The sequence below is a fragment of the Acipenser ruthenus genome, chromosome 28 (assembly GCF_902713425.1).
Source record: "Acipenser ruthenus chromosome 28, fAciRut3.2 maternal haplotype, whole genome shotgun sequence".
NCBI lineage: Eukaryota > Metazoa > Chordata > Actinopteri > Acipenseriformes > Acipenseridae > Acipenser > Acipenser ruthenus.
This window is the reverse complement of record NC_081216.1, coordinates 19,097,176-19,120,270: the sequence shown is the minus strand read 5'-3', so window position 1 is coordinate 19,120,270 and position 23,095 is coordinate 19,097,176. Positions and strand designations below refer to the sequence as shown.

The 23,095-nt window shown below is 37.8% G+C and overlaps 1 protein-coding gene across 17 annotated transcripts in view; it reads right to left on the bottom strand.

Annotated features, from left to right (window-relative positions):
* The window catches only part of LOC117435134 (pleckstrin homology domain-containing family A member 7-like), a 123,883-nt gene that overhangs the window by 68,423 nt on the left and 32,365 nt on the right, over positions 1-23,095 (bottom strand). The window contains exon 1 of one of the 17 annotated variants that reach the window (XM_059003300.1): positions 13,765-14,231. The exons of the other annotated variants lie outside the window; for them this stretch is intronic. Within the exon in view, the coding sequence (XP_058859283.1) occupies positions 13,765-13,835 (71 nt within the window). The 5' untranslated portion in view covers positions 13,836-14,231. Of the gene's footprint in view, positions 1-13,764; positions 14,232-23,095 lie in introns of those variants that run through there. 17 annotated transcript variants of the gene reach the window in all.

The following is a 23,095-nucleotide window of genomic DNA, read 5'->3' as shown; positions in this document are numbered from 1 at the left end:
AAAGGCATGTTTGAAACTGATCCCGGTAAGCATGTTATTCCACTAAAGTGGAACAATGTATTCCACACTAGATACACCCATGCTTGTGATATAAAATGATACAGTATCATGCCAAACTGGTGTACTGCTGTATTAGTGATATTAAGCACTCTTGTGTGTTTGCCCTGCAATACACTGCAGGAGAGAATTGGATAGAATTTTCATCTTTAATACTTTTGTGAAACAGAGATCGCTCAACTGATAAATATTTTCTCTCCTATAATCCTCAGTAGAAAATCTCCAGATTCTGAATCCTGAAAACATTTTAATTGCACCCAGTGCTGGTGCTTTAAAGCATACAGACTCATCAAATTCCACTGAAGAACCACAAGCCAATCCCTGAGGATGCCACTTATACCATTTAATAGATGAAGAGGACTGGAACTGAACATAATTCAGCGAATGAGACAGTAGGAATCAAAATCCCCAGCCAGCATCACCAACACAATTATATCACAGTAGAACAAAAAATAGCACTATTTAGATAAAAAAAAGACCCTGAAGACGCTTATCAGAGCTCAGCTGTAAAAACATGTCTGCTTTATGAGAAAGAGCAATACACATTCCTGCACATTAGAAGTCAACAGCCGGATCGTATTATTTTTGAATGGCAGACAAGTGTTTTTTTTTTCCAGCCTCTGTTTAAGTCTTCAGCAGAGCACTTCTTATCATTCTGTCAGTACATCAGTTCCCAGCTCTCCACCTGTCAATGACTCATACAGCAGATCTATAGGACTAGAGAGTCTCGCTACAACTTGACATCCTGTGATGGCTCCCAGCAGTGTCCTTCTCAAACCCACCCTACACCTAATACAGTAGATTTAGTTTAAACTCTAAAAATGTTTGCATGATACTATTGCAAATACTGATCGGTTGGATTATAGTCCAGTGTTCAGTTGGCTATGCACAATGATAACTAGGGTACTAATGTAAGGGTAATGGCTAATCACATGGAATACTATAGTTTGTGAACATGGAGTATAATGTGAAAAAGATCAGTTTAATTGATAAGGCCAGTGGATAAAAACAATGTGGCCAGGAAATGGTCAACTGGACGACACCAGTGGAACAAAATCTAGAAAACAGAAAATTTAGCTGTAGTGCTTCTAGTAAAGACAAGTCCTTCTAAAAACTAGACCTTGCATGTTGTTTGCAATGAAGCATTATTAAAATGCTTTGCCACTCCTCACCCTGGATAATGCTTCTCACAGACAGAAAAACACATAAACCAAACGCCATTGATGCCGTGCTTGATGAGACACTCGATTCAATTCTCATGTCCAGATTAGATGCTATATCTTGATTGCAGCCTATTTGCAGAATGTAATTGAAAGATGTGAGATGGCATAATAAGAGTGTGGCTAGCCAATGGAAAATAACCAACTGACATAGTGGTTATCACAAGGGACACTGGAATGAGAAAGTCTGAGCTCAAAGTTCACAAATCTCTAGCTAGATTTTTCCAGCCAGAAACTCGGGACCAACAAATGGCATGGCTCCCAACAGAATATTAAAAAAAAAAATGTTGTTCAAATGTTCTGTACTGCCTGTATTTGAATTACTGTGCAAGGATTTGTCCCCAAAAGAGGACTTCAACCAAAAACTGGAAGATAACTCACACAATTTAGTTTTTTTTTTTTTTTTTTTTTTTAACAGGGCAGCAGTTTGGAGTTGTGGTTAGGGCTCTGGACTCTTGACCAGAGGGTCATGGGTTTAATCCCAGGTGGGGGACACTGCTACTGTACCCTTGAGCAAGGTACTTTACCTAGATTGCTCCAGTAAAAACTCAACTATATAAATGGGTAATTGTTTGTAAAAAATAATGTGATATCTTGTAACAATTGTAAGTCGCCCTGGATAAGGGCATCTGCTAAGAAATAAAACAGTGTGGTCCCACACAAAGAAAGAGAAGGATTGGATATGTGTGTTGAGTCCCCAACACTTTAAAACAAGAAGTGATATTTATTTATGCAAAATGCCCATTCAGTGTGGTACGTAAGCCACACTGTTTCTCATTTGGTTCCCCCTCTTTATCTCCGATTGTATATACAGTAGAGAGTCAATTATCTAATCTTTGATCAACCGTACTGGCTAATCAACTGAACGCACCTGTGATCATGTGATGAATTAATTACGTGTGGTAATTAGACTGAGACAAATGAAAGTTACAGAATTATTCAGACCACCAAAACCTTAGACGGAGCATTGTGTGCTTTAAATTGTTGCAGTTAAGCAAATTAAAACAGGCACCTCGTTTTTGATTTTTCTTCTATTTCGTCAGTAAGGGCTGGAGATCCTGTCTATGTTATTAAGCAGCTAAGAACCTTTATTTTATTAAATTTCAATTGCATGTTACTACAATTCCTTAACAGCAAGTATCAAAATACAGAATTATGTTACTTAAATCAAAGTAGTACTGAATTATATTCTTTGATGATTTTCAAAGTTTGGTATATGGTACGTTTAATTACAGTATTTCATTACCTTAACTGTAGGTGTTAGTTTTACTGAATTGCATTAATTTAATGATTTGTAAAGCTTTGTCATTTTGTGTGCTTAATGAGATAGAATAGGTTACTAGCTACATATCATCAGTAGGTACTTGTGTAATAAGTACTTGTGTATGTTAACTTTATTCTATACATCATTAAAGCTACAGCAATTGTTATTAATACCTGTTTAATTATCCATACAAATCTAGTATCAGTCCCAATTAGTTTGGGTAATTGACTCTCTACTGTATTTGGGTTTGGCAGCATCCTATTTTGGTAGACCTGGAGGTTTCATGTCTCACATTGACAGGTGAAGCTTCTTCATTAAAAAGCCTTCCGCGAATACACAAAAGCCAATGGAAAACTGATGACCTCTTGTCAGATTGTGTTTGGACTGACATACAGTAGTATAGCTCTGCTTTTGCTAAACACAGATCCAGGAAATGCCATTACTAAAGGTACTGTTACTCTGGGACCCTGGGAAGGTGAGGCCAGTGATAGTTACCAGCTTCAACAGCATAGACAATGAAGCAATCAATTAGTAATACAAATCACTTGAAAACAAATCCCCAAGATATTTTCTTACTTCTCTTTAATGATGACAATCCACACATTCCATACGCACACACACCCCCTCAGTAATCTTAATTGGTTTTAAATAGGAGGTAATGAAGTGGCAATTAAAACTCTGATTAAAAGTATCACCTAAATAAGCTGCAGGCGGTATGCAACAGGTCAGGTCAATAATTAAAATTATACATTCACAAGCACAGCGTGTAAATTATTCATGAAGTGGCTTTGTCTTAACATCATTACTGTATTTCCATTGAGATTGCAAGACCAGATAAATCTAACTGTCACAACAGTCAGGTACTGTAGCTTTATACATGTTAATTCACAGGTCTGCAGGTGCTATATAAATTAACATATGGTTTACTCCTTAAATACACTTACAGAAAGTAGAAATGGCCTTCAAAGTAATCTCTCTATGACAGACAGCAAATCCAGATCCAGATTTATACAGCAATCCAGTAAGGATCTTATTACAAAAAGAAAATTATAGAACAAGCGACTTCGATGTTGGAGTCTGTAAAACATCTGCAGGTTGTATAGTCTATGAACTGCTTAAAGAAGATAAGAATTCAGAAAGCTAACTGAAATGTTTTAAAGCCAAACAAGTTACTGCAAAGAAATCATGAGTTTATATAAATATTGTGTTTAATGTATAAAGAATAAACAGAGGACTGCTGACAGTCAAAAAACCTGGCAACGTGAATTTAAATCACATTTACGCAAGAGATTCTCCATCAACAGCAAAACAAAATGCAGCTTAGGAACAATAGATAAGAGGCCAACACATTCTCAGTATCTCACAATCCTGCAGACTTCACTGGAAACCAACACATTTACTGCAATGCAAATCAGGACGTATTTCCACAACGCAATTTATCAAATCTTGTGGGTTCCGACTATTAAAAGCTGTTTCTGAAACACAATACAGTTTAAATCACCAAGTGTGGTTATTTAGTGTAGGAGGCTGTGTGGTCCAGTGGTTAAAGAAAAGGGCTTGTAACCAGGAGGTCCCTGGTTCAAATCCCACCTCAGCCACTGACTCATTGTGTGACCCTGAGCAAGTCACTTAACCTCCTTGTGCTCCGTCTTTCGGGTGAGACGTAATTATAAGTGACTCTGCAGCCGATGCATAGTTCACACACCCTAGTCTCTGTAAGTCGCCTTGGATAAAAGCGTCTGCTAAATAAACACATAATAATAATAATAACAACAATAATTTATTTCTACAAAAAAAACAAAACAGTGATTGGAAGTACTGTGTGTTGTCAGTGGTAGCTCTGTAATTAAACCAAGAGGAAGCAGCATTTTTTGAAAACTGTGGGACACCCCAACAAGAGGTAAGGGTTATATATATAATTAGCAGACCTGGGGTGAATTATGCTAGTTTGTTCAATTACAATTACAGTTACAATTATGCTGCACAAGTACAAATACAGAAACATACTATGTAACTTTTTTCAAACAAAAATAGGGTCACTGAAATACAAGAATAACAATCCTATGACAATGAAATGCGTAACTGAACTGTAATTGGTCAGTGATATGGTACGATAGACAGGGTGTGCCAAGGTTCAAATACAATGACATTGCAACTGCAGTTAATTCCGAATTACAATTGTAAGTGACCGCAGGTCTGATCATTAGGGTGTCCATTCATGCAGGTTGGCTTGGACAGTTTACCATATTTCTGTGTGTCCTGGTTGGACATCTGGAGGTCCTGGTTTTCAATGACTGACTTTCACACATGACCTTTCACGCATCACTGAAGTAATGCAATATATATATTACACAATGTGTGTGGATTTGCGTTTACATAATTTTTCCAGTTTCACCCCTTCAAAAAGGTGGTCAGCCTATTTTTAATAGACTTAAAAAAAAGCTTAGTCAATACCTAAAACAATCCATATGAATAGAAAATTATATTTGTAGTTTTATTGGTGGTCGCAATATGCACTTCTTCCTATGTTTTGCTTTCCATTTGGTCTTCGGAAAACATAGTAGGCATAAAAAGGCCTGACCAGAAACCAATTAAAACTACAGCCTCACTTTTTCTGAGATTCAATTTAAAAACAAAAACTCCATTTACACTTGGCAATACATGCCAACCCTAGCTCTTGTTTTTACTGAATTTTAACTGTACGCTCAAACCCACAGACGAAACGCAATTCAGCTGTTTTTTCCCCCTCTTTCTCCTGCCTCTGATAGGAATTTATTAATGAACAAAGACCAATTAAGAATTAAGTCACATCTGCCTTCAATCTAATCTCAAAACTGCTTTCTTATGTATGAGGCTTACAAGCCAACAAGTAATCCACTTTGCCACTGTTTACATCATGAGAATACTTTGCCTGCATGAAAACAACTTTGGGGAATAAAAACTGCACACATTTGATGATTATATTCAAATACAACATGCGGGTTTGAATGTTAATTTTTGAATCCTGGTGACTTTTGCCAGATGATGAATGCCGAGATTTATATACCCTGATTTATAATAAAACAGCTTTATTACATGGATCCTTCCACTGTATTAAACAGAAATAAAAAATAAAAACTCATGGGGGTTGCCCACATATGAACAGAATGTAATTGATTTCCTGAAGTTAAGTAGGAGCACTATTATTGGTGAATAATAAAACAGCGCTCTTCTCATATATTCCTGAACTCCAGTCCCATTTCCGATTTTTTTCCTCCCCCATGAACCAAAATCGGGTCTTAGAATCTTAGTATCTTAGAAACAGAGGACTGGAGAGCAACTAATGGGAATCATAACATATAATTCCAGTGTATGTATGTGGTTGATCTTTGAGTACGTTTACTCGCTTTTATAAATTTCAAAAGTACAATTGTGCCTTGCGTTTGGATCTCAACTGAAATGTAATGCTCTGTAAAGTTATGCTGTGGAAGTAAATATGCTCAAATTAGATTTGCTTTTTTAGGTACCGAGCATTATTAACAGATTATTAAAGCCTGTTACCAAGCTTTTAATACCCAAGTATGGGAAATACCAGCTACCTTCCATCATCTGCTCCTCGAATATAAGCTCAAGACTTTTGGAACGGGGGATAGAAAAGCTACAGGGTTTGCAGTTCGTGTTTCAGTCACAGCTAGCTATTTATGAGTGGTAAAATACTGGGATTGTTACACAGTGTTCACCTTAAAGGGATGTTTGTTCCAAAAAGCTCTTACTTGGGTATATCACAGATTGGTTACAGAAATGAACTGAATTGTCCTTTCACTTCCTTGGGAACAAACCAGACCATGGTAACAAGTCTGTTATAAACATTAATTCTACACACAAGATCTCTTCATACAGTTAAACATCTCAAAGTGCTTTACAAAGGACAGGAAGGAGAACGATGCACAGTGATGGTGATCCTGCTGCAGGCGAATGTGGCACTGCATCACCACGAGATGTTTGACAATTTCCATTACAGCGGCTGCAGCCCACGTCCACACACAAACAGGTTAATACCACCTGAACTCAGGCACATTGCTGAGGCAGAGGGCCCTACCCAAGAGAATGTACACTGTGCTGAAATTGTTATATTACAATAAAACGAGATTAGAGAAACGTTCTGTTCTAATCTAAATTGCCTGACAGAACCTAGATCCAGTTTTAAGCTGCAGTTGTTATTTATTTCCCTTTAGTCCGGCTGATGGAAAAACCCTTTCAACTATGCAATTAATTTTATTACCAAGGGAGTGACAAGGACTATAGTAGTTGCCCTGAGCTAAATCTTACTATTACAACGGCGCTGTAACCTTCTGCATTCTTTAATAAAAGAGGCTTGCACAAATCACGAAATACAAGGAATCTATCTTTTTTTTTTTAAAAGCCTGAAATAGAAAATAAAACCCCTCTCTAAGGTAACTTTTGACCCTTCTGAAAAAGTTATAAACGGTAGAGGCTGAGGTGAATTGGCATTGCATTGAAAAAACATCTGTAAGGTAACATGATTGCTTAGAGCAGTGATCCTCAAAATAATTTGGGCATGGGCCCATAAATTGACCTTACTTGGCTGTTTGCGGGCACGCTGACTATTGCATAGGTTCTTATCTTAAACACTGCCTTCCCGCAACATATACAGTGTGTGTGTAATATATATAATTTTATTTTTTTTTCTCAATAACAGGTCAGCAAAATGTAATGCTTACCCGGCATATTAACACCCCGCCTCTGCTCACGAATGATTGGACAGCTGTCAGATCTTTCACTTTCCCACTGGCTACTCACTCGCCTTTAATTTTCATGCAGAATACCGTGAACGGCCTCTGCGTGCTTATGATTGGACAGCTGCGTAAAACACTTGGCAGATATCTGACTCTTCTATTGGTTAAACTTACTGGTTGGTTGAAATTGTGGTTGATCGTATCGCAGAGGCCCTTCAGGGAAAAGAAAAATGTCGAGTACGTACAAGCACAGCATAAGCGAGCAGCACTGTCAACAGACTGCTGTGACGCTTTTTGTTGGAAAGCTTTATTTATTTTCCCACACTACAACCCGCCAGAAATGTGTTCACGACCCATAATTTAAGAACAGCTACCGCGAGCACTATGGCTTGGCTTCGCGGGCACCACTTTGAGGACTACTGGCTTAGAGTAAGCAAGGGAACTATACAACTGCTAGAAAGAAATCTAGGCGCATGCATGCATGCATGTTAACAGTGAAATACCAAGCTGACAATTTACAGCATATTTTCTGAATAACCCGAGCAAAACAAAGGGCCCCAGTGTGTTTTTTTTGAAAGCCTGTCAGTTTTATACAAGCATAAGAACCTTATCAGTCACCAGTGGTTAATAAACGTGACAATAGCTGTGCATACATGCCTGTGTATGACAGCTTCAGATCAATGACAGCTTTGCCATCAAAGCACTCTCCTGCTCAGAACCAAGCCCCCAGTTAATGACTCACTGCATCAGCGCCAGACATTTCTCCTGTATTCCCTGCAGCGAACAGCAAACACACAACTTATTTGGAGTTTTGTTCTAAACAGTGTATAGTTTTGATCAAACATTCAGTTTAAATCTCATAGAGAAAGTGATACACCTGCCTTTTATTCAAAGCACAATTTCACTGTGCGTAGCGAAGACTTGCCTTTTAATATGTCTGTTACATCTGAAATTCAATCCCTTGTGTGAAACATCCTTCTACTGCATATCCTTGGTTCAAACCCATCTACAAAGTACTCATCAATTTTACTAAACAGTTATTTTAAAAGTTGTATCTTCCATGCCAATGTGCAGTAGCTTCACTCTTTTATGGAAGCTACTGTAAGGGAATTAATGGCAACCTTGCTACCCAATGCAGTGTTTTTCAGACCATACACAATATCTACCAGTCAGACAGTTTGCCCCAGAACACTCATTTGAGATTTGTGTATACCCTGAAACAACCTCACCTCAGTGACGATATACTCGTCTGCCCAGTCCACACAATACAAAGCTGATATCTAGGTCATTTGGCTACTATACAGCTGGCTTTACATCTGTAGAGTGGATAACTTAATATCCGAGTACAATGAGGAACTACATTCAAAGTGTATAGTAATAATAAAATAAACAGACAACAGTAAGTTGCAGTGCTGCTGTCAACTGCTAAATATGTATTAGTTAATTCATTTTCCCCTTACTGCACAGACTGAAACAGTACATTACAGGGCCTAGGAACCTGTGGCCAAATAAATACTGTACACCTCTAGCTACTGCAAAAGCATCCCAAGAGTTGTGGGCTGGAGACTACAAGATACAAAATTTGCCTAATCTGTGATGTGGTTAGATGTGATTCTTACACTTGTCCCATCTGTTTCAGTATTTAAAGACTTTCTTGTGTTGCCACTTTTTAAATAAATATACAGAATTGAAAACAAAGGCAGAGTTATTTTTACAGGGCTCCCGAGTGGTGCATCCAGTAAAGGTGCTCCACGTGGAGTGCAGGATGTGCCCTATAGTCTGGACGTCGCGAGTTTGAGTGCAGGCTATTCCTTTGCCGACCGAGGACGGGAGCTTCCAGGGGGCGGCGATCAATTGTCTGAGCGTCGCCCGGGGGGAGGGAGGGGTTTGGTTGGCCAGGGTGTCCTCGGCTTACCGCGCACCAGCGACCCCTGTAGTCTGGCCGGGCGTCTGCGGGCTTGTCTGTAAGCTGCTTAAGAGCTGCGTTGTCCTCCGACGCTGTAGCTCTTGGGTGGCTGCATGGTGAGTCCGCAGTGTGAAAAAAAGCAGTCAGCTGACGGCACACATTTCGGAGGACAGCGTGTGTTCGTCTTCGCCCTCCCGAGTCAGCGCAGGGGTGGTAGCGGTGAGCTGAGCCTAAAAATAATTGACCATTTCCAAATTGGGGAGAAAATAATAAAAATACTTGGCAACGACTAAATTTATAAAAAAAAATTCCAACTTTACACTCAAGGTTGACCACAGTTTTTAGTTTCTTATTATTTTGAGGTTGTATTTTGTACTTGACTCTATATGCAATGTACAGGTCTGGCAAAGTTGCTTGAGGTGTAGTAGCGTACAGTGTTAGCATTTGCTACTGCTACTGAACTAGCCATGGGGAACACAATGATCTGTTGTTGAAATGGTAAATGGCCATTTTAACATGTGTTGTGACTACCCTATCGCACATTTTCAGTTTGCAGTCTTTTTTTGTGTTTGCATTTTGTATTTCATAGCCAACAAATTGAGTGCTATGCACAATTTCAGCATTTCACATTGACTGGATGTGCTACAGCTAATATGTCAGCCCTGTATACAAATTCTATATGAAATATCATTTAACTTTGTATTTCCTCAATAGTCAACAATACATGTCTTCAACAAGGGAACCTTAGTTGCAGCCTTAGCATACAACTACCCTGAGAGGAATGCATTCATCTTCAACAGTTTCATTTTCTCCTTAGAGAGTTATTTAATTGTTAAACCAAAGGAGTAAGTGAATCCAACTAATAAAAGGATAAAAGGATAGAGAACCTACAGAATAGTAAAGAATGTACAAAACAAAAAGACAAGATCTTTGCACTTGTAATCTGTCGTTTGAGGAATTAACTTTTCCCTCGTAGCCAAAAGCTGCTTATTCTTCAAGAATAGCTGCTAATTTTAGTACAGTTCCAGCAGCTAACCACACAGTATAAAAAGTCTTGCTGGTTAGCAGTGCAGTACTTTCAATTCTTCCAGCTGTCAGTATATTCCCTACTGTTTTGCTTTCCTTTTTTAAATTTTCGAGCATGCTGCAATGGTAGAACAAAGCATTTTGTGGAGCTGTTCCCTCACCCCCGTAGGGGACAATTTCAAGATGTCAACAGATTGTATGACTACGCTGACATCAGCTGCCAAACACGATCCCCTCAGCTGGATCCAGAGTGTCAACGCCACAAAAGAGTCTACAATTTAAGTTGCTTAATTATCAGCAAATGCATGGGGACAGATCCTAAAACAATTAATGGCCCCCTATTTCCTCAATGCATGGGGACAGATCCTAAAACAATTAATGGCCCCCTATTTCCTCAATCTAAATTACCCCACTTAAAGACCACGTTTAGTTTGCTGTTACTACACTAGGTTAAATAAATTATTTTAGACTGTCCTGTACTTACTGGGTCATTTCACCTGGAGAGTGAAATTATTCCCACCCCTTCATTGGCTTCTTTCCTGTCAATAACCAATCAGCTGCTTCCCCAATTGACTAACATGCATCCAGCCAGTAACATGTTTTGATTCAGAAGACACTGCTGAGGTGAAATGACCCAGGAAGTTTAAGTGAGAGCAGATAACCCACGGCATAGAATGTGGAAGCTACTCTTAAACTAGTAGTACCAGATACCATGATTTAAAACAAACACACAGTGCTATACCATGTGTTTCTTTTAAAACTGCACACCTGAGATCTACGTACCAGTAACTAATGGAAGTGCAAAGTGGCTAAGATTAATGGAATTATTTTTTGTTAGCTACAATTACTTTAAAGTCTTTTTCATAAGATTTTATGAAAAAAACAAAAAAACAGATTGCTATTCCTGCGGAGGAGAGTTTTCTAAACATCAGAACTTGCAGTAACTCATGACGTAAATCTCTGTGACTAGGGTGTATTATTTCTGTTATCACTGTAATGCCAACAGACTGATTTGTTACTGGCCCACAGCAAATTATTAAGTGGATGTTTTCTTTGTTTCCTTGGTTTACCCATACCGCAACTTACATATACACCATACCCTATGTCCCCTGACGTTGTTTTCAATCAATCAATCACTAAAAAGAAGTGAGAGATGTCAGAAACAACAACCAGGTCAGTATCTTTTATTTGACAATTTAAAATTAAGCCATACACTTACTGTTCAACAAATGCCTTTATGAAACTGGCCAGGAAATGAAACATGTTTCATCTGTGAGCCTGTTACTGTGTTCTTTTACTTACAGATAGTAAAATAGGATGCTATCGTCGTTTTTGTTTGTTATATGTGAATGTGCTGCACGTAGATTTTGAAACCTGCTTTTTACATGCATGTGCGGGCCACAGTATATGCTGGTAGGGAAATGTTTGTGTACTTCTGGTAGGAGTTTTAGGCTATTAAATAAAGCTTGCTATAGCAAAAATAGAAAGATGACAAATTAAGCTGTTCACTTATTGCTCCTAGGGCTATTTGTTTACTTGTTTCAGTGCCCTGTGGAAGGCTCAACAGGTAAAGTGAATGTCGTGTTGATTTAAAATCAGGTCACATCTGTTCATAAATTCTAAAAGTCTGCTCTAATTGTAGTTATATGAAACATAAAATAAAAAAATTAAGCTCGTGAAATGAGAATAGATGTGTTTAAAAATAAACAAAATTGCAGGTATAACACATTAGCAGTGGGTGATTGATTCTATCCAACAGGAAACATGTGTAATGTTTATTCATTAGGTTTCAATAGGGGAGGAAGTAAAGCCTGTTTTCTGATAATGAGGTATGCTTCAAAGGCTAAACGGCAGAGTAATATTGTAGCCTGCAGAAACTGTACAACTACAAAGTCATTATATTTTACTGTACCAAGTTATTTTATTTGTCTTTTAAAGCACAAAGGTATTTAGCTATACAGCACTGGTTTATACTTAAAGCATTCAGGTGGTGGCTTAAAAGAATATGTATTGTAAATAGGTAATGTTTGCAGTAGGTGGGGTACAGCATAGCCATTTGTTAAGTACTGCAGGGAGTGCTTAAAATATCTGCAGTCCAGGCTAAATTAACAGTGGACAGACAGCAGGTGCGGATACCTGCAGAGCACTATTTTTAGAATTCCTCCATTGTTTCGCAATGAATGATTGTAACGTGTTCTGTCTAGTCAAGTACATGTCCCTGCACTCTCACACCCCCTCCCCTCCCTTGCTACAATACAGCGGCACAAGCCATTAGACATCCACTTCAATATTGTTGTAGCTCTGCAGTGTAGGGTATTTATTCACTGGTTGACAATGCAACTATTTGTCAGTTCCCAAGTGGCAGCTTGGTCCACAATAACAACCTACTATATTTCCCAAGTTTTCAATATTAAAAATGTATAGCTTTTGCAGGACAACATAAGAGAAAGGCTAATAAATGAACAAATCACAAGGAACACAATACACTGCAGTCAAGAGACCAATAAAAGCTACCGCCTGGCATGCACGTACTAATTAAGGACAAATAATGTACAGTTTTATTAATAGAGATTGAAAAGTTTTAAACATTCGGCTGTGAGGTCTCAGTTTTTATTATTAAGCCATTTTACGTGACAGGCCACTCTTTCACGTGAAGCAGTATCACTAATTAAATAGGCTGCTCCCAGTTAGATCATTTTTAAATGTCTTAAGTTTCACAGGATGAGTAATCCCACAAAACCATAAGCACAGCACACTATCATTCTGTCTTATTCTCTTCCTCAATGCTTTCACACAGGTGTTCAGATAGTACTGGTTAAAACAAACAAAGGGATTGCATTCCATAGAAAAGGTGTGCCAGAAACCAACGAGACTAAGTATACCCAAGTGCAAAAACCTTTAAAACCTGGAAAGCACAGGTAGAAGCATTCAGCATCATGAAACCAACAGGTGTAATTACAAAAGCAAATACTATCTCTTCTGAGCAATTAACAACAATAACTCATGAGCCTCCTTCGAAATGTCAGGTCTGTGTACACAGCTGTAGAGAAGACAATATTTCACACAATGCTCAGAAATGTCTTGTATGATTATGGAACATTCGATGAATCAGAGCATGTTAACAAATCGCTTAATTGATTTATGATATGAAATTGTAATAGTTTACTCTTGACTAATAATACCAGGACAAAGACGGTTGAAAGACTTGTGTGTACAGTATTGTGAAAGTTAATTTAAAGCCAACTTGTGCAATTCCTCTAGTGATTATTGTAAATGTGCAGGTACTATGCTGACAGACACTCAATAGCATATTCTCAAGAGTATAGCACGGAGTATAGCTCAGTCATCCTTCAGTCTGTTTACTATGGAATCCATAAATCGGATTGTATTGATCCTTTATTGTACAGGATCATCTCAGCATCAATATAGTTCACCGTGTAATTTAACCAAAGAAATAATCATAAAACCCCACTTTAGTACGAAAGGGGCAAAATTATACTGCCAAACACGAATACCATGTCATTTACAATGCAAGAGAAGACACAACATACACACCTGTATGGCACATGGTAGAAAGGGTGTCCTGAATGGGACAAGTTGTTTGAATATCCAGACTGGTTCCACATTGTGGCTGTGTGTCTCCTTAATCCACTCCGCTATTCTGCTGCAGACGTGAACCAAAAACCACTTGAGTTTCATTTGACAAAACAGGTTCCCGCTCACTCACACACACCGCAGAGGTGCCGAGTATCAGACACACCTGCTTTCATCTTGTTTAAAAAGCACATCCCACTTCATTAAGACACGCTCTGAGAAACCTAGCCCGATTCACACCAAGCTCATAAATCCACAATGCAAGAATTCCCTTTTTTCCCTCTCTCTCCACAGTGTCCAAAGTCCTCACCCTCATGACATCACAGTCTACCAAATGTCAGCCACCAAACTAGCCATCTCTCCCCCACAAACGACTGCGGTACTCTGGCTTTTAAACAGTGTGCGAGATGTTTCATTCCCTCCGTGTCTTGTGCTCTTGTTCACTGCCTCCCTCTCTCTCTCTCTCGCTCTCTCTGTCAGTGCATGCAGAGCTGAAGAGAGCCCTTCTGCCTCAAAACAGCAGACTGGCTTTGGCGGCTTGCCAGCACCCTGAAAGACTTATTGCAAATGCTGCAAATCCCTCCTATCCAGCTAATGAAGATCAAGACTGTAGGTGAAGGGTGATTTCAGCCCAGGAGAAAGCTTCCCTGGAGAGCAGATAAAGTGTTTGTGACCTCCATCATGCCATTTAGTTTTCACAGTACATTCAATACTATCTCTATAACATGACAGAGTGTGAGAGTTGTGGTAATTTATACTATACCAAGGTGTTGCGAAGGCTATGGGAAATATTTTAATACATTTATACAGTGGTTCTGAAACACACACAAAAGATTAGGACAATTTATCACACCTATTTTAAAGCCAGTTACCTTTAATTTCCATTTCTATCGTATAAAGTGGTGAATTAGGTAAAAGGGGGGGTTCTGCCATATCAAACTTTAATTTTAAACACCCATCTAAGTTTACCTGACTAGCAGCCAAAGCTTGTTAATTTCCCCAATACGTATCTGAATATTAATTATTTTATTTATTTTTTGTTTTAAATTAAAAATGTCTTGTTTTCAGTCCAGACCAGCTGTCTGCTATACAGCTGTTTGGTGTTCATGTTTACTGATAACACATTTAAATCAGTGAAGAAGAAGACTGACATTGTTTTTCATGCTTAAGGTATTGGCAAAAGCAATTGCTTAATTTGATGTTCCTCTGCTGTTAAAGATACCACTTTAAAACACAGCCTGTCGTGATAAACAGTTATTTCTGTATAAAGAGAAAGGGCCAGGAGGATGCCTATAAGCATGCATTCACCCAATCTGCTTCTGATCTGTATAACCAGACAGCTCCATTAAATTCTCTTTGATTATTGGAAAAGTCTGAAGCAACAAGATGCGGTGCTGTGAGAGCAAAAATGACTAGATTTACATCAAAATTCATAAAGCTTTCAGAATGCAAGACATTCCAATTTCATCTGTCCAGCCTGAAAAGAAATGGAAATCTGCTGAAACACCTGCTACCTTTCCATTCCATCTCATTGCGTGTCTTCTACACTATAACTGTCTCACAGGATTTTTGTAGTATACCCAAACTCAAAGACCTTCTCCAGCAAGCTCAGATCCAGGTACAGTAGCTATTTTACAGGATATGGGTATAGAAAAAGAACAACCACCACCACCACCATCATTCAGAACCACTCACTGTAAGGTGAATAGGAAAAAAATTGAGGCTGTTTTTAACAGACTACGAAACTAAACAATACGACTTGCACCATTAAATAAAAATGAATTTTAATAGGTTAATTAATCCTTTTAAAATATGCATCATAAACGTTACACACATACACACAGACAGAATACTTTTAATTCTAGTCCGACTATTTAACGGATAGGTTGGTTTGCAATAATGTATTATGACATGGTAAAACAGGTCCATGATGGTTAGCAGCTGGAGAAACGATCCCTGCCTTTCCATTCAATGGACTGGAGATAGCAATTGTTTACATTGCCCGCTAAATGCAAGGGCTGGACATGAACCGCAAAGCATACAGTTCCAAGACGAACATCTTATCATTCAACCAAAGAGCAAGCTCTGTAGTGGAGAGGCAAGGACGTGTCCTTGGCTGATGTCAGTATTATTAGCTTATCAGCCGCTGGGATGAGACTCACTACATTTTCCCCCCTTTTTATCAAAGCTCGTCTTCAAGAGTAAACGCATCCTTGTTCCACCTAGACTCAAGGGGTCAACTGTAGCATACCAAACTTAGTCCACTTGATGTGTCTAATTAGTGGATTAAGCAGGTTTAGTCCACTTGATTGGACTAAAGTTAGTACACCTGCTAATCTCAATTGCAGCGTACCAGAAGTTAATCACCACAAGTGGATCATCAGCTAAATCAGACTAAACAAGATCCTGATTGCAGGGTACCAAATCAGATTTGTGATGATCCTGTTCAAGTGGATTCATTTAGTACTGTGAAGGATAAGACCAACTAAGTACGCTTGCTCGTCCTAAGCGTCATTTTGCTCTTTTATTTGACATCATTTCAAATGAAATTCCTACTGAATTCAAAAGTCTCAAGCATGAGTTCATGACATACTTTCATGACTTCATAACATTTCCCCTAATACACATGAAATAATCATGAACAGACACTTATTTTAAAGTGTTACCAGTCTACCGGAAGCCATACTAGTAGTACAGTATGTCAGATTTTTCAATTTGTCAGGGAAAATTCAACTTAGTCACGAGTAGCAAAATCACAGTTGGGGATGCTATAAAAGCTGCAAATGACTTGAAGCAGAACGTACAGACATCTCAACTTGAGCATGGCAGAGTGTCAACATTTTCTGTTAATAGAAATCCAGAAGAGATTTTGCATAGTGCAGCACTAGTGCTTAGGAATGTAATAGTCAATACCAAAGGCATGCCCTAGTCCATGAGAAGTTAGTCAGGTGTCATCAGAGGAAATAGTGCCACCACTGCTCAGACAGTTTGTTCTGTGGCTGTTAGACAAAGATGTACACAACACAACAAATAAAGAATTTAAGCCATCAATCAATATGAATCGTAAAGCTATTTCAGTTACAGAATGTTTAACAGTCTGAAAGTCAACACGCCGTTACATCTTGGATTAGCAGTATAATTACATCATGAATATGGCTCCCGCTCTCTCATAGATACTCTTCATGCCTATGGATTCTGTGTCAGCTCTGATGAGCTGCATCTCTTATGACAAGTACAGGCCAAAGTGAACTTGACAATATCAGGAATGGTGTGTATGTCCCCAGTGGAATCATTGCAGATGATGCTGGTGGATACCTGGTGCAGGAGGGTGATGACAATGTTGACATCAATTGTCAAACCATTGATGGGAAAAATACATTTCATTCAATGCCTCGTGTGGTTTTTCAGCAACAACCAGAAAGCAGTCAAATGCCCCGATCATTTCTTCGTAAGTCAGTATTACGAGGGAGGGAAAGATCATTGCCACTGACAGCTGAAAATGAATCTCTTATGAAATGTGAGATGTTTGAAAATCCTAAACAACAGCCAGAGCCTACCCACTATGAAAATGCTGTAAAAAAATTAAAATTGAGTCAAATACAGGCAAAAACTGTGTGTGACATTGGTTGAATCTTTTGAGACTATTATCTTGAAACGTCCTCCCAATACCCCACAAAATTACCTATAACACACAAGTTGTCCCATTCTGGACAGGGTTTAACCATAAAATAGCTATACAGCTGTTTCATATTTACCTGTGATTGATGCCAGACCATCCGATATCCACACTGTTTATACAACCATGCACAAGTGGAAGGAGATGACTTCAAGCCTTAGACAAACACACTCCATCCAAACAATGGATCTCCAACTGTATGTTGTGACTCAACAGATAAAGTGGCATCTATCAGAGAAGTTTAATTCACACATAATCCATCTGGGTGGATTCCATAAGGTGTGCTGTTTTATTGCTTCATTGGGAAAGCTTTGGGGAGATGGGGGGTTGAAAGACCTACTAATAGATTCAGATGTTTATGCACCTGCCACAGTGGAGCAAATGCTTGCAGGCAAACAGTTTCACCGTGCAATAAGAGGCTTAATCTTAGCATACGAAGCTCTGATGGAACTTTGTCTGTCTTCATTCATTAAAATATGTGACACTGAAGGGCACTTGGAAAACATCCCCCCATCAGTCTGGCAACAGCTGGCAGACACACAAGAAGCTGTCCACGATGATGACCCCAAAAACGCACACTTGATTCTGTCACCATCCTAGAAGCTCACCTTCTCCAATATCTCATGCCACTTTTTGATGAATTTAAAGAGCGGGGCAGTAAAAAGTCACCAACTTTTAAATTTTGGAAGATCGATTCTGTGCAGTTACTGCTATTGAATATCCAAGCAGAGCGTGAAGGGAACTGGGAACTGCACATGCACACACAGAGTTCAATGTTGCCTTATCTGTATGCCACTAACCGTACCAACTATGCCAGATGGATGCCTGTGTATATACTTGACATGTTACATCTTCCACACCAAGTAAAAGATGCATTTGAAGCTGGGCAGTTTACTTTCCGTGAAAAACCAGGTACATTTAATGGAATATTGACTGACATGGGAGTAGAGAAGACTGTCATTCGAGACTCAAAGTGATGGTGAAATCATTGGACTGACAAGGAAAAAAAGTCTTCCCTCATGAGATGGACACTAACTAGGCAAATCATGGGAGAGTACAGCCGAACAATGGCTGTCCGTAGTGGGATGTTAAAATCGGACAGCAAGACTTTTCATGAAGAAAGGATGCCTGCAGCAATGAAGAGACGAGAAACATGCTTTAGACCTTACTTCCCATCTGAGAAACAACATGACAGACCCCATTGAGATAGACAATCATCCAGATGTACTTCTTAATACATCTACTGGAGTACATGCCACTGCAGATATTCAAAATTCACTGCTCAGTGCAATTGTTACCACATGGAAGCTTTTGTAAAGTCCACATTATCAGAAGGACAGAATCAGAGCTTTTACACCCCTATTAAGAGTTCAGGTATAAAAACCTTTTCTGACATGAGTAAAAAGATTCAGCACAGAGAAGGAAAGATAACAGCTGAGAATTTAAGATGCTGGTATGGTGCCAGTGTTTATTTGTTGGCCCGACAGCTTCTGAGCTTTTACAGGATCTTGTATGCTCTTGAAGTACTAGCAGTCTCTGCTGTTCTTTAACAAGGTGTAGTTGTCGCCAGCAAAATCTGCAATGTATTGACATTTGCCCACATGCCAGGGAGAGGAGGGGTGCTGTAATCCCATAGCAGTTCATCAACTGCTGATGAAACTGCTGAAAATGAACATTATAATTTGGCTGACTGAGTACCCGTCATATATATACACATTATATATATATATATATATATATATATATATATATATATATATATATATATATATATATATATATATATATATATATATATATACACACACACACACATTATATATATATATATATATATATATATATATATATATATATATATATATATATATATATATATATATATAATGTGTGTGTGTGTGTATATATATATATATATATATATATATATATATATACACACACACACACACACGCACACACACATAAGGAATGTGAACTTATTTTCAAACTAGGTACTTTGGAGCCATTTGGAATGAACATTCTATTCTGAGGTCATCATCATCATCATCATCATCATCATCATCATCATTCTGGAATTTTGTTTAAAAGACTACTTGTTTGTTTTTTTTATCAACTTCTTAAAGCACTGTTTTTTTGTATTCAGCCGATGAAGGACTTGTAGTCCGAAACGTCCTGATAATTGATTTGTAATCAATTATTCTACCTTTTTAAGTACCTGAAATATCCTTTTCTTTTTTCTTATTGATCATTTTGGTACACAGCAGTTTTCCTTTTTCTATATCTCCAATAAACTATTTATCAAAAATAAATGTTTTATTCTCTCTTTTCAGAAATAAAGCATTACAGTAACATTGTGTACCATAGTTCTGTATTGCTGCAAAAAATTGGGAGTGATTACCATTAAGAATTCAAGGAAAAAATTAATTTTGACACTAAATTCCAGTTACATTTTCCCATTTATTCGTCAAATGACTTAAAGTATAAAATATAAATATCACTAAATTAAGACCCTGTGTTAGAACCAATACATTTGATTAATAAAAATCATACAAATACAAATCTCAAGATTAATCACGCATGTAACAATTTGGTAATATGTATCATATAATATTTTCTTACTACATTGTTTTAAATGAGGTTTCTGTAAAAAGTACAAAATGGTAATATATAAAACACGAGGTTATAAAGTTTTAACATTGTAGATATTTTGTGTATTAGAAATATGCCACATTAAGTACAGTGAAACATTCTATTGGAAGAGCGGAATGTTGGGGAGCAAAATGGAAAAAATACATAAAATATTAAAAGGGCACTACTGGTAATAGGAGACTCTGATATGCCTAGATTCTCTTTCATAGGATGAGGAAGACCTGTGTATTTAGTTTTATACATTGAATTAAGCATTGTGTTTAACAGTTTTTATTACAAGACTAAAAATGGCCATATTGCAAATTGTATACTCAAAATTGCCTCTTTTTTGGGGTGAAAAGGGTCAATATTTTTTATAGATAAGGCCTCTAAGTGAATCAATTGTGTCAAATCAAAAATATCATGTTTCAACAACCCACCATACCAATTTTTGTGAGAACGGTGTGATCAAGGGTAAATTCAGAGCTTGTTTTGTAATTGTAATGGTTTTCAATGTGTAGTTATATTGCCTGAACCAATTTTTACAAAAACTGGACCACAATGGTACAGTACAACAGGATTAATCTTGATCTGGAGAAAGTTAGCTTTAAAATGATGCATGTTGTAGCCGTGTGGCCAGTGGGTACATTAAACTCCTTAAATAAAGCCTTTTTTTCCAGGTTATCTGCTTGGCTAATGAGAACAGTCCTCTGGGGTCACCAATTTAGCAGCGACCTTGATCTTTCCACCACTTCCCCGCCTCGTCTCTACATAGATATCTGTGCCTTTATTTTACTTTATTTATTTATGTTTTACACTTGGCGTCCAATAACATCAAGTGAAATAAATCACTGCTATTCTGCAATTCAACCAAGGAGTTTCAACGTTGGGCTTGTAACCATGCCCACTCATCATCCTCCAGGATTCGGAATCAGAAGTCTCGCCAGCCAGCATACAGCCAGCTATAGCTACTGTATAATGCAAAGAACACAGATTTTTAAATTGCCTGTGGTCACTGTGAAATCTCAGCCCATTGAATTGAATGGCAAGGCAGAGGCTGGATGCAAACCATAAGGTTCAAAGACGAACGCAAGCTCTGTAGTTGTAGTTATTAACTTATCCGCAGCTAGAAGGAGATTTATTACAAACCACAATCAGTGTCATTATTAAAAAGAGATTAGCTAGTCCTCTTAATAGCCTTGCAGAAGTCATTTTCAAGCGTATTCTTCCAGCAATGATCAGAAATATTAATTTGGTTCTAAAGGGAAGGTACTGGTACAATAACAGCCGCCTAAATGAATATCTCCGATGTGTTTCTCACTGTTTAAGCAATGTTATGAAGGAGACGAAGTGTATCTGGTCCACAGCTGAGACTGAATACTCTTTAAATGATCTTCAGCTTTGAACATCACACCTCAGGAGGACACGTGGAGTAGTTATTTAAATCTATAGCTTGCAACACATCACCACACAGCAGGAGTGCCATTACAACTGTGTGTTTAACCCTCCAATCTCCAGTTCACCTTTAAATATTTAAAGAAAATGGACAATGCCCAGGACCAAAGTAAATCAATTCTACAGCAGTGCAGTTTATGGTTTATAGCATTCGTATTTATGACTCGGTTGTCTGTAGTGACAAAATAATACTGTTTATGGCAAAACTGGTAATCCATTATTAAACAAAATCATAACGATCATATTGGAGTGTACAATTAGAAATATACCGTATTACAGAAAAATAGATCATCTGTACTGTATTAAATCTGGAAGCAAGGAAAAAAAACCTTTCGATATGCATTAACTGGGTAACTGAAGATACTTATGGAGGCATTTAAAACTGCACCGAAGAGTTGAATGTCTTAGTTTTAACAGGAAAAGGAGAATAAATTGCAAGCGTTTGTCAATGACAAGCCTCAATCTGTTTAAGTTAAAAATGTCACTGAAATCAAAGTGCGACAATTAATCATTCACTAATGTATTTCTATGACAGGCATATTCCAGTTTCTGTTGGCTGAGATAGTTAGAAGAATCATAACAGCAAACTGGTCCATTAGGTTTTTGTTATTCTGTTAAGGTTATTATGTTAAACACCCTCAAAATGAAAATGCATATTCCCCTCCAATAACAGTTTCTTTGTTCGAACAGCCAAACTGCATTATGCATACATATGCAAAAAGAAAAGGAAGTGCGTGCTGTTTTACAAATAGACTGTAAACCCTATTTTTTTTTTTTTTTTAACTGCAATTTCAATCAAACCTACATTAAAATACCCAAAATCTCATTAGATCTCATTTAAAATAGATTCAATGTTTAAAAGATGAGCAGACTTTAAAAGTAGACATACTGCACTATGTGATTTTTAATCAGGCTTGTCAAATATGAGCTGGAAAAATGTGTTTTAAACATGCAATTCATTTATCATAGTTCGCTATGATTAAAACAAGGATTTGCCGGTCACATGAAGAGAGGACTTTTGGCCGTTGCATGAGGTAGAATAATTGTATCCATGTGCCTTTACTGCAGGTAGGTCATTAAAGTCTTAGTCATTAGATTAACCATGCGAAAAATATTCTAGCCATAGAAAATGATCAAGCCGCTCAATCAAAGCTGAAAGCAGTGGTGGAATTATGATGAAAACGATATTCAGTGCCAAACATGCTCTAAGAAGTTAGCTTAGCTCAGCTAGAGAAGACTTTGAGGTCATTCCAGGGCAAATCAGCAAATACAGACACATTCTCTTGGTTACAATCACAAAATGTGACAAAATAAATCTGATCATTTCAATCATCATACTATAAACCCCATTGTTGCAGTTTTATAGTTATATAATCTCCAGGGATATGGTGGTGCAGGTGCATGTGCTGAAAAAGGCAGGTTTAAAACGGTAATACATTGTGAATGGTTTTAAACAGAAAGGCCAAAACTCCAATTACCCATTCTTAGTTCTTGCCCATTGCCAAATGTGTTTCTTTGAAGTTCACTATA